The sequence below is a fragment of the Pelophylax lessonae genome (assembly GCF_965119305.1).
Source record: "Pelophylax lessonae genome assembly, chromosome: 9".
Taxonomy (NCBI): Eukaryota; Metazoa; Chordata; class Amphibia; order Anura; family Ranidae; genus Pelophylax; species Pelophylax lessonae.
In genome coordinates this window covers 112,888,467-112,901,200 of record NC_138776.1, presented here as the reverse complement: position 1 = coordinate 112,901,200, position 12,734 = coordinate 112,888,467, and the positions used below count along the sequence as shown (strand labels likewise).

Sequence of the window (12,734 nt, the reverse complement as noted above, 5' to 3'; positions counted from 1 at the left end):
GCTGTATGCTTTCTAGAAGACTTGGCTAATCCACCAAGTTAAAGTAAGTGTGGTCAAAAATGATATAAATAAAACAGAGTTTATTCCTGCTACTAGTATTAAAAGATACCTGGTGATCCAATACCAACTGTACCTAACTTCATTCCTGGGGCTAAAATGGTAAGCAGCATTGTCAGCCCTGAATGTAAAGTCCACAGCTGGACTACAAAACAATGTACTGATGTACTAATTTTAGCTAAAAAGGCACAATGTCCCTCTGACCATCTCTCTAACACCAGCATTCATGGGAAGTGCAGTTCTGTGGTTGTCTGCATTCCAAGGTGGCACAGAAGGCTCCTATGAAAACTGCTGATATGCTGCATGCAGGAACAAAGGATTTAAAGCTGGCTTTTCACTCGTATTTAGGTAATATGCTACATATGAATAGTGTTAAAAATAGTTTAAATCTCCTTTAAAGCATTGCAGTTTCTGCTAGAATAGGGGAGGAAACTATGTCTATTCTATGACTCTACTTGTGTAGAGAGAATATGTAGGCTGGCATTGCTTCTTTTGAAAAGGCCCAGCTGCTTGGCTACCTTTGGTTTTTATTAATTCTGAGCCCTGGAACAAGCATGCAGCCAGAATTACTAATCTACATATTTGCTAAGGGTCAATGACTCAAAATACTGAAGTCGTGGTATCAGCATTACAGCCAGGCAAACAGCATTTCAAGATGGAGAAGTCAGGGTTGGCTGTTGGTAGTAAGTGCAAAATTTTCAAAAGTAATAATTCATATTTACCTGGTTAAATGGAAAAAATATATTTTTTTAAATCTATATTGTTGAATGCTGGGGGTAATACATTAAGTAAATGACAGGTTTTTATTTCAAGCAATTGACTTTTGTAATCCATACTCATACTAAACAATCAAATATACAGTATCTCACAAAAGTGAGTACACCCCTCACATTTTTGTAAAAAATGTCATTATATCTTTTTATGTGACAACACTGAATAAATGACACTTTACTACAATGTAAAGCAGTACAGCTTGTATAACAGTGTAAATTTGCTGTCCCTTCAAAATAAATCAACACACAGCCATTATTGTCTAAACCGCTGGCAACAAAAGTAAGTACGTGCCTAAGTAAAAAATGTCCGCCTTGGGCCCAAAGTGTCAATATTTTGTGTGACCACCATTATTTTCCAGCACTGCCCTAACCCTCTTGGGCATGGAGTTCACCAGAGCTTCACAGGTTGCCACTGGAGTCCTCTTCTACTCCTCCATGATGACATCACGGTGCTGGTGGATGTTAGAGACCTTGCACTCCTCCGCCTTCCATTTGAGGATGCCCCACAGATGCTCAGTAGGGTTTAGGTCTGGAGATATGCTTGGCCAGTCCATCACCCTTACCATCAGCTTGTTTAGCAAGGCAGTGGTCATATTGGAGGAGTGTTTGGGGTCGTTAACATGTTTAAATACTGCCCCACAGGCAGCCCAGTCTCCGAAGGGAGGGGATCATGCTCTGCTTCAGTATGTCACAGTACATGTTGGCATTCATGTTTCCCTCAATTAACTGTAGCTCCCCAGTGCCGGCAGCACTCATACAGCCCCAAGACCATGACACTCCCACCACCATGCTTGATTGTAGGCAAGAGTAGGCAAGACACACTTGTCTTTGTACTCCTCACCTGGTTGCCGCCACACACCCTGGACACCACCTGAACCAAATAAGTTTATCAAATAAGTCTTCAGCAAACCGTTTGCCGGCTTTCTTGTGCATCTTCTTTAGAAGAGGCTTTCTTCTGGGACGACAGGCACGCAGACCAATTAAATGCAGTGAGTCTGTATGTATGGTCTGAGCACTGACAGGCTGACCCTCCCACCCCTTAAACCTCTGCAACAATGCTGGCAGCACCCATAGGTCCATTTCCCAAAGACAACCTCTAGATATGACGCTGAGCACGTACACTCAACCTCTTTGGTCAACCATGGCAAAGCCTGTTCTAAGTGGAACCTGTCCTGTTAAACTGCTGTATGGTCTTGGCCACCATGCTGCAGCTCAGTTTTAGGGTCTTGGCAATTTTCCTATAGCCTAGGCCATCTTTATATAGCACAACAACTTTTTTTTTTCAGATCCTCAGACAGTTCGTTGCCATGAGGTGCCATGTTGAACTTCCAGTAACCAGTATGAGAGAGTGAGAGCAATAACACCAAATTTAACACGCCTGCTCCCCAATCCCACCTGAGACCTTGTAATACTAACGAGTTATATTACACCAGGGAGGGAAAATGGCTAATTGGGCCCAATTTGGACATTTTCACTTAGGGGTGTACTCCCTTTTGTTGCCAGCGTTTTAAAATTAATGGCTGTGTGTTGAGTTATTTTGAAGGGACAGCAAATTTACACTGTTATACAAGCTGCACACTCACTACTTTACATTGTAGCAAAGTGTGATTTCTTCAGTGTTGTCATATGAAAGGATATAATAAAGTATTTACAAAAATGTGAGGGGTGTACTCACTTTTGTAAGATACTGTATATAGGTCTGATCACTCCTTGTCAAAATCCATGTTTTGCTGTCTTTCAAAGTCAAAAGTCAACAGCCTTTACTGGAAGCAAACTTAAACATGTAATTTATTTCTGCTGAAATATTGTTTATACATTGAATTGAATAATCTGTTGTTGATCATCTGTACCAAGATGTCAAATATGTGATACATGCAAGATGTCATACATTTCTGTGAACTGCAAGGAAAAGCATTTTACAAATCATGTTATTTAATCAGGTGAGCCCAAAAATTTTGCACAGGGGAGCCCAAAAATTTTGCACACAATTAAAATTTGTTTCTAGCAGCCACAGCTACTTCAGTAACAGGTTTTAGTAAATAGCCTAATGTCTAAAATGAACTTTTATTTTATAAATACAGAGCCAATCCTTTTTGTGGCAGGTTTAATGTTGCTCAAACAAAGATTTCTCTCAAAAAGGCCATTCATTAATTAAATTAAACTCGTAGTTTCAGAAAACTAAGCTCCCCTCATTGACATTATAGATATCATATGACCAGATTATATTTTTTAAATTCAGGTTCTCTCTCTTCAAAGTACCAACACAGCATGTAGAAGTTCCTAAAAAAAAGCTAACTTCCTGAGAACCAGTGTATACTTGCCATGTGCCCCCTATCTAACTATGTTTACACCTGGCAAATTGGTCGCTCAGTCCTTGTCACTTTTGGGAGTTGACAGGTGCCTTCCCCTTCCACATCATGTCTGCTTTTGTGAAGAAGGAAACACAGAAACAAACTGGGAGCTTTATTCAGATTTTCTAAGGGTCACAGAAGATGTTATTGGGAACACAGGCTCCAGTTCGGCAGCACCCCAAAAAACAGGGACTTCTGTCAAGAACAGGAAAAAGACCTAGAGTTGAGAATCCACATTAATACAATGCAAAGAGAACGGCAACGTTCTCAATGTAATTTATTGATAAAATGAATTCAAAGCAGAATAAATTTAATGTGTTTCAGAGGCCAAACACACTCCCCTTTAAACAGGGCTTAGGAACGTTGACTGTGCTTAAAGGAACTCAGGTGAACAGATACCAAATAAATCTGTACTGTGATATACTGCTTGGAAAAGTTTCAGGAGGGTGGATTTAGTAAATAATGATAACATTGAACTGATGCTTCTATGTATATATTGGAAAAATAGACATGGAAAACAACTCTTCATTTGCTTTATCATTTTTCTCATGTTTTTTTGAAAGCTAGCCATACATATTAACATCTGATTGTACTATCTACAGTATGTACAATCTCCCTTAGAGGACACAGCTACCTACCAAAACAATCTTTTCAATTTGTAAACAATCTGGCAGGCCTTTGCAGTACCTAGCTGTAGTTCTAAAGATAATGTGCAATCAGATTGTAATGTGTGTAGACACATTTTCCTTGAATGATCCACATGTTCAACTCAAAATCAGCCACTTCTTTTCCACTACTTTTTTATGTCTATGAGTAGTCATAGAGCTTTGGGGATATAATAAAACCACTTAATACCACCAATTGGCAATTTATAACAATACCTGTAGTTTTGAAGCTTTATTTGTTAGGTATGTGTTTTCAACTGAGACAAGAATACTTTCCATTGATCTTTAAGGCTGCTAAATGCATGTGTTCAGGAGTAGGCCTTACCCATCCCAGTAACATAGCCTAATTCGGGATATATGTCCCTCACATTCTTTTTGAACCAACATGTGGTGTACCATCATCAGGAGATGACACACTGCAGTTTAAACTCTATTCAGGAACCATTTGGCCAGTTAACAACATGGTATGGGCTTTAATGAATGAATTCACAACATAGAACTGGTTACGTTTAGGTAGGATTATTCTTTCATTCCAGTTGATGTTCCACTGTAACCATAATCCATTCATAGCAAGATGAAGAATTAGTTCCTTAGGCAGGTAAAGCTGCCAACCCATTCTGTTTTGACAAATGCAGATGAAATATTTATCATGTGTACAAATATTAGCATTCTCAAACATTTTATCATAACTGTACCTTTTCTGCAGATGCTCCTTCATCTGCATGAGAGTGGGGCCTAGATCTGCCTTCGTCCAAGCCAGTCCTTTTAGCACTAACAGGTAATGAGCTCTTATGTTCTCCTATTACCACCTTCTGCTCTCCTCTTCCATTTGTTCCTTGGAGCGATTTTGGTTTCTGTTTGTCGTTCACTTTTACAGGATCCGTCTCTAGCCTGCTGGAACTGGTCTTAACTTCTGCTAGTGATTCAGAAGGACTGACGCTAGATTCCAGCCTTCCTACTTCTCCTTTGAGGTATGAGGTAATTGTCTCATGGCTACAACATAAAGAACAAAACTATAGTCATTTGGCAACGAAGGGACTATGTTCCCATCTAAATAGGGTACATTCAAAAGTGTCCTTCTGAGCTATCTGGCCCACATGCAAGATAACATCTTTTTGGTGTAATTTAAAAATCTGATTATTCAGACAGCTTATAGCAATGAATAAAATGTATTTTTCAACCAATGATTTCCAGTGAAGATCTGAGTCTGCTTGGTTGCTATCAGTTTAGATTGTGTTATCTTCTGCATATACAATGAGTCAACCCCAAGCTTCTGCCACTGTTCCCCATCTCTGACTGGCTTAAAGAGGAGTTCCAGCCAAAAGTTTGGCTTTAAAGACTCCTGAACCCCTGACATGCCACATGTAATTTTTTTTGGGAGAAGCGGGTATTTGTTTGACAGGTACCCACTCCGACTACCGCTCGAGCCGCCTCCCTTCCTGCAATCTTCTGGGAAACGTTACAGGTCCCAGAAGATTGCCCCACCATTCAGGACATGCAGCACAACTCACGCAGGCGCAGTGTGCACCTGGCTGTGAAGCCACAAGCTGTCAAGCTGGGTGCCCACACTAGTGATGCCGGGGAGGCCGGGGGAGTGAACCGAGGCTTTGGGCAGCAGAATCGCTGGATCGTGGGATAGGTGAGTGTGTGCTAATTAAAAGTCAGTAGCTACGCTTTTTGTAGCTGCTGACCTTTAATAAACACAGAAACGTCTGCAACTCCGCTTTAAAATAATTAAAAGCGTCTTACTGCTGACAGAACTTTTTAAGGCAGTGGCCGCATTAGTTGACTTTTTTACAATACTATCAAGCTCCGAGATTCTGGCTGCTCAACCACACTAGAAGGCTACTTTGAAAGTGTGCAAAAATAATATATTTTATTATTACAAATGTTCCAACTGTTTGAGTAGAAACACTGCCCAGAAAAGCGAGCAAGATAGGTAACAAGTGATTTAAATAAAGTCAATTACCTAACTGTTTTACAATTTGAAATCACTGAACAAAAATACTCAATGAAGTTCTAGATGTATGGATGTTATAACTACAGAATGCATCTACATGAAATTTTTTCTGGTGCAAAGCACATTGCATACCTGTCATCCAATCTTTCCAACAGTTCACTGCTGATTTTTCGTTCTGTATGTTCTGCCTGGGTGTTCATTGTATCTGTGTGCCAACCTGAAATTGAAGAAAGCTCTTGTTCTGCTTGTTGAACATTTCTGAGGATAGCCTGCACCTTCTCTTCAGTCATCTCCTCTGACTCTACCTCTTCAAGGTGAAGTTGCTTAAATAGTAATTTAAGCCTTTCTTCGGTCATCTCCTCCTCAGGACCAGATGCATCTCTCTCATGCGCCACAGATTCCTCTCCTCTTTGAGCAGCCTTTTCAACTTCAATGTAGCTACCCTCACTTAGGGGTTCATCGTGCAATTTTACATCTTCAAATTTCACCCGATGAATGGCCATTTCATAAGAAGCACCAGGACTGTAAATTAAATAGTCAAGTCTGCCGTCATCTAGTGACGTGTCTTCTGCAGCCACCATGGGTGGAGCAGCTAAAATGTCTCCATTGCCCTGTGGAGTTACTAACACGTCACTCAGTCTACTAGGAGTTCTAAGGGGGGACTCTATGCTAGAGTTATCACTAAAGAAATCATCTTGGTGTATGGGGGTGGGAGGCACATAACGCAAGCCAGTGGGAGTTTCCAGTTCCACTTGGATGGTTGGGTAACCTGAGGAAAACAGTACACTTCAACTGAATGGAATGGATTATGAAACCACGCATTAAAGAAATCATAAACAATAACATAAAGAAGAGTGTTAATATAAAATGAATACATGAAATGAGCAGAAATACATTGCAATGAGACATGAAATGAAATGAAGGTAACATTTTGATATTGTACTATTAGTATATTGGGAAGTTTAAAATATATTTCAATTAAAATTTTGTTTTATTTTTCTTTAATTTAAATTTTTACGGACGTTTGATGCTCATATTAGGTATACCAGTGTCCCTGGAAACTCTACATCATTACATAATCTACAGGAGTGGGTAGCTAAATATGGGCCATCTATAAGAATATTTCTGGCACAGAAATGACAAGTGGGTGAGTAGAATGTGATGAGTAGGGTGATCTTGGAGAGTGAAGAGAGTTCGCAGTCATGGGTAAGATCAGAAGCACTGACCAAAGAGAAAAGGAAAAAAAAACACAAAGTGAGCCATGAAACACAGACACAGAATTACAGTGATAAAAAGGAAATGTTATTTAGTGGTTGCAAAAGGGATGCTAGCTGCTTGCATACTGATGAGCCAAAAGAAAAAAGTTCACTGGGCAATAAGGTCTCTAGCAATTCAGATCTTGCATTGTTATGGAGCTGGAACTGGAAATCAAAACTGTAACTTGGCTTTGCCATTTATAGAGTATGTCCTTTCTGTAAGAAAAGTAGTGATTCTTTTAGAGGTTTATTCAAATTATATTTTTATACTTTGAAAGTCCAGAACCAAAAATGATTAGTGTGGTTTCAGTGATATCTAATTTCAACTCTAAAAATCTGAATTACCATAAGAGGTGGCAACGATAGTAAGCCCATAAAGCGAATTTGAAAAGTCTGTCTATGAGTACTGGTGAGATAATAAGGTGTAGATTTATCAAAGGCAAATAGGCTGTTCACATTTAAAATGGAATTTTAGCTTTGCAAAGGAATTTTGCCATTGCTAAAATTCACTTTGCACAGAATACCCAAACACGTGCAAGGAAAACAGCAAAAAAAAACCCCACTGTATTTTTGCTTGCAGATGAATGGATTGTAAATGTCAGCTTGCAGATGAATAGATGATAAATGTCAGTAGACCTTTAACTCATTCATTAAGCTAATGTAAAATTCCATTGCAAAATGAACAGCCTATTTGCCTTAGATAAATCAACCTCCATGAGAGCTCTTGTGGACTGCAAAAAATCCCAGTCACATCTGCTTTAACAAACAAGCAAAAGCTTACACATATGATACACCTAAAACCATCTTATATGGAATCAAAGGTAATGTTAGACTAAAATTGATTAACCACTTTGTTCGCATGTTGGTGCAAAGTGTTAACCTTTGTATACAAGGGCTTATTTTTAGCTCTAAATTATGTGCAGTTTGTTCCCAAATGAGAAATCCATAAGGCTTATTTTTTTGGATAACCATTTTTTTCACAGATGCCCCTACTGGGTAATCACTAATAATGCAGTTACAAAATATATGTGCATAGTTATTTTTGTTCTATTAATATATGTAGGCTAATGTGGGTTGCTTTCAGTTTTTTTAAGATCACCTAAAGTAAATCATAACTTTTAACTACATTCCTGTGAATTAGGTATCTCCATAAATCACACTGAAGTTCATGATTCAGAAAGACATTTTTTGTTTGACAAAAGTCATATTTTTCATAACAGCTGAATCAGCGGATTGCTTTAGATTGAGAGTATAGAAGCCAAAGTCTGGTCTTGATGAGGCATATAACATTCAGAGGTGAAGCGGGAACAAAAGAGTACCCAATCATACAAGAGTGCAGAGGCAGACTGAGAAGCAGGTTAGCTAAGGAAAACATACAAGCCTGCAAAGAAAGCAGTGCATTTCACATGCAAGTTATTGGAATACGCAGTAAAATGTCAAAATTTGAAATCTTCACATTAAACAGACTGCAAATACAAAATGACATCAATTTGTATTTTGAAGTAAAGGATTTACTTTGAAGTAGTTTTGTAAATGATTTTCTTCCAACAACAAAATATGAAGGCGATGATGGCTCATGCCTATGTTAGAGCGTGATGAAACCAGTAGCATTACTATGCAGAGAATGGTTACTCTAGCATGGTGGACAGAGAAATCAGGAAAAGGACAAGAGCACTTACAGAATATTTTTAACACTACCAGGATAAAAAGTTATATTCTAAACGTGATCCCAGCAAGTGTAAGTGATTCTGCTTTTAAATTCTCAGAAAGCAAAGCAAGAATCCCTAACTATATCTAAACATAAGCAGTACCTTAAATTTTCCCTTAAAGTGAAACCAGCCCCCAAAGTTCACTATAAAATGCATCTGTCCCATTAGGGTTATCACAAGCATTCAGAACTGCCCACAGAAACAACTGAGGTATCTACTATGCATAATACAAAGCCTGAGATGCCATGTTTTAAAGCTGCTGGTTTTCGAATTCTGTTCAAAAGGCAGAATGTTGCTAGGATGTACTAAACCCTTAAGCCAAACAAAATAAAAAGTATTGTAGAAGAATTTAATGGATAAAAACCGAGAAAAGGAAAATACAGCATTCACATTTGAATGACTATGACTGTAAGCAAAGCTTACAATATGCAGACTTGTATAAAGTACTCGAAATTTCTACTTGAGTAAAAGTACAAGTGCTCGATCAAAAAATTACTTGAGTAGAAGTGGAAGTGCTCGCAGAAAAAGTTACTTAAGTAGAAGTACTAAAGTATTCAACATTTTTTTTACTTAAGTATTGCAAGTAGTTTTTTCAAAAAATTTGCTACTTAAGTACTAAAAGTAAAAAGTACCAGTAGTTTTGAAAAAAAATTTCTACTCAAGTACTGAAAGTAGAAGTACAAGTACTGTGTTATGTAGTTATTAAAGAAAGAAGTCAAAAGTATGAACATCATATTGTTTTTATTATTTCAAATGATTTATTCAAATGATTAACCTGTGTTTGTTAGTAGTTTCTTGATGCACTTTAAGCGCTGTAGCACCATTTATTTGTTTGTTTCATATTTTCTTTTTATTGGAAAGATTTGGTATAGCAGCTTTTATTATACACAGCCTTTATTTTCGTATGCGCTGATTTACAAATGACATTATACACATTTTTTTGAGCTTTATGCAACCTGCCATCTACTGTTCTGGCAGTGGTAATTTTTTTAAAAGTAACGAGTAACTATGCAGCACAAAAAAAAAATACTTGAGTAGAAGTATCGAAATCATCGAAAAAATGTAGTGAAGTAAAAGTAGAAGTAGGAGAAAAAAATTCTACTCTAGGAAAGTACAGATACCGCATTTCAGTACTTAAGTACAGTACTTAAGTAGTTCTACTTCGTTACTATACATCTCTGACAATATGTAAACATATGCTTTAAAGTGACACTAAACAATACCCTTATTCTCAAAAGATAATCCATACACAATATTCCTGTAATCCGTTTTGCAATATTGTTTCTTATTTTTCTGCCTCCTTCTAATGTCCTTGATGAGCTCCTAAACCTCCCCTTTATCCTCCCGATTTCCATTTATTTTGAACAAGCAGTGCATATTAGTTGCGGTTATGTGCACTGCTCTATGCACACCACAAATCCGACAGTCCATAGACTCCAATCCATTGTGGGAGCATGCAAAAGAGGGTGGCTATGTTCCTACATACTGTGGGACTCTGGAGAACAAACATAGCCACCCTCTAACAATAAGTCAGATCGCAGTAACAAAAAAAAAAAAAAAAAAATTTGGAGATTTGAAGAAGCAGCAATAGAATGTATATTTAGTGATAAGATTTTTTTTTTTTTTTACCGGAGTTTAGTGTCACTTTAATAACAATGGCCTGGCTAAAAAGACAGAAATTACTGGTACGTGATTCTTAAATTCTGGTACTGGTAAGTGATTCTTTTCATTTCTAATCTCTAAAAACATGTAGTTGCCAAATTCATTAAACATGTATCTATAAAGCAATGTGCAACTACACATAGCCAATACACTGGCTAAGCGCATAGCACTTAAGCAATACCATATTGAGGGACTGTATTTTACTTTCTCTAGGGACATTATCTGCACACAAGTTTGTATCTTCTCTCTAATCTGTATTGCTTTCCACTATTTGCCCAGGTCTCCTCCCAATACTCACAAAACAAACTGATAGGTTTTTGGTGTCTGACCTAATTGTTCCTTCTCAATATTTCCCAATGCAGAAGAAAGGATGGGTTATCTACTTCTTTCGAAACCCTGTTTTATGATGGCATCCAAAGGTTAGTTAAAATAGGATGACTAACCAAACATTCAGTGTCAGTCAACATCCCCTCCAATGCACTAGACAGATAAATATGGTGATTATACTTATGAACAAAGATTTTTTTTTTTTACAGTAGTGGGTTCCCTTCACAAACCTATACTTTCATTATTACCATACTGTACAAGCTATATATTTACCATCAACAGCAGGGTCATTGAACACATTGCCATCATCTGCAAAACTTCTTGTTCCACTAATGTTCCCATAGTCAAATATTGGGCCCTCCAATAATGTCACAATGTCTATTCGGTTGATCTTCGTCAGGACATTGGTTAAGGCATCAGCTTAAAACAAAACATTCACAAGATATTTTTGTGTGTAAAGTGAATAAGATACAGGCAATACCATAAATACATACCTACAGTATACATCTTTCATTCATTAAATGCATAATAAATTGTCATGCGAGTACAAAGCTCTCTGACACTTTTCTAGATGCACTTTGATAAAGACCAAATGTAGTGTATTTTCTGTTAGTGCAAGTTATGAGTTATTTTTGCAGTGTTTGAATTTACTTTCATATTTTTTTAAACTTGCTATTCTCTATTTATCTCATTGTATTAAATAGAGATTTGTAGATAAGCCACTTCCGGGAGTCCTTAGTGACTTAAACTGAGTATACAGTACTCTAGTAGAGTTTTGTAAAATTTTGTAAAATTTTCATTTTAAGAGCACTTGTTTACTTTTTTAATTGTCAGTGGGGGAAAATTGGAAACAGCAGGATGGAAATTTTTTCTCAAACAAATGAATGTTTTTTAACAGTGTATGTGGTTTTCATTCAGTAACTTACATTCATTCCAAAATCTACTGTTAAAAGCAAACACAATTTCAAATGACATTCGTCAAGCTATCAAATGTACTGTTACAAAGAGTTTTCTTACAGATTTTTGTTCAAAAAATGTTCTATCCACAGCTTTAGTATATCTTTTGAAAGATGGCTGCTCTATGTACACTGCTCAAAAAAATTAAAGGAACACTTTTTAATCAGAGTAAAGCATCAAGTCAATTAAACTGGTGGGATATTGATCTGGGCAGTTAAGTAGCAGAAAGGGTTGTTAATCAGTTCAGCTGCTTTGGTATTAATGAAATTAACATGTGCACTAGATGGGAAACAACGAGAAGGCCCCCAAAACAGGAATGGATTTACAGGTTTTTCACTAGTTTTGCATTTGGCTAGGGTCAGTGTCACTACTGGTAGCGTGAGGCAATATCTGGACCCTATAGAGGTTGCACAGGCGGTCCAACTCTTCCAGGATGGCACACATAACGTGCCTTTGCCAGAAGGTTTACTGTTTCTCCCAGCACAGTCTCAAGAGCATGAAGGACATTCCAGGAGACAGGCAGTTACGCCAGGAGAGCTGGACAGGGCCATAGGAGGTCCTTAACCCATCAGCAGGACCGGTATCTGCTCCTTTGTGCATGGAGGAACAGGATGAGCACTGCCAGAGCCCTACAAAATGACCTCCAGCAGGCCACTGGTGTGAATGTCTCTGACCAAACAATCAGAAACAGAACTCATGAGGGTGGCCTGAGGGTCTGACGTCATCTAGTGGGCCCTGTGCTCACTGCCCGGCACTGTGAAGCTAGATTGGCATTTGCAATTGAACACCAGAATTGGCAGGTCCCCCACTGGCGCCCTGTGTTTTTACAGGTGAGAGTAGGTTCACCCTGAGTACATGTGGCAGACATGAAAGGGTCTGGAGAAGCCATGGAGAACATTATGCTGCCTGTAACATCATTCAGCATGACGGGTTTGTTGGTGTGTCAGTGATGGCCCGGGAAGGCATATCCATGGAGGGATGCAGAGATATATATAGGCTAGACCATGGCACCCTGAC

At 38.2% G+C, this 12,734-nt stretch overlaps 1 protein-coding gene across 41 annotated transcripts in view; it reads right to left on the bottom strand.

Moving 5' to 3' along the window:
- Positions 1-12,734, bottom strand: part of ANK3 (ankyrin 3) — a 920,123-nt gene that overhangs the window by 18,129 nt on the left and 889,260 nt on the right. For 38 of the 41 annotated variants that reach the window (XM_082268127.1, XM_082268156.1, XM_082268164.1 and 35 more), the window contains 3 exons: positions 11,034-11,180; positions 5,939-6,575; positions 4,542-4,839 (listed from right to left, as the gene is read on the bottom strand). In XM_082268127.1, the coding sequence (XP_082124253.1) occupies positions 4,542-4,839; positions 5,939-6,575; positions 11,034-11,180 (1,082 nt within the window). The remainder of the gene's footprint in view (positions 1-4,541; positions 4,840-5,938; positions 6,576-11,033; positions 11,181-12,734) is intronic. The other 3 variants (XM_082268148.1, XM_082268150.1, XM_082268149.1) reach the window with 1 other exon arrangement.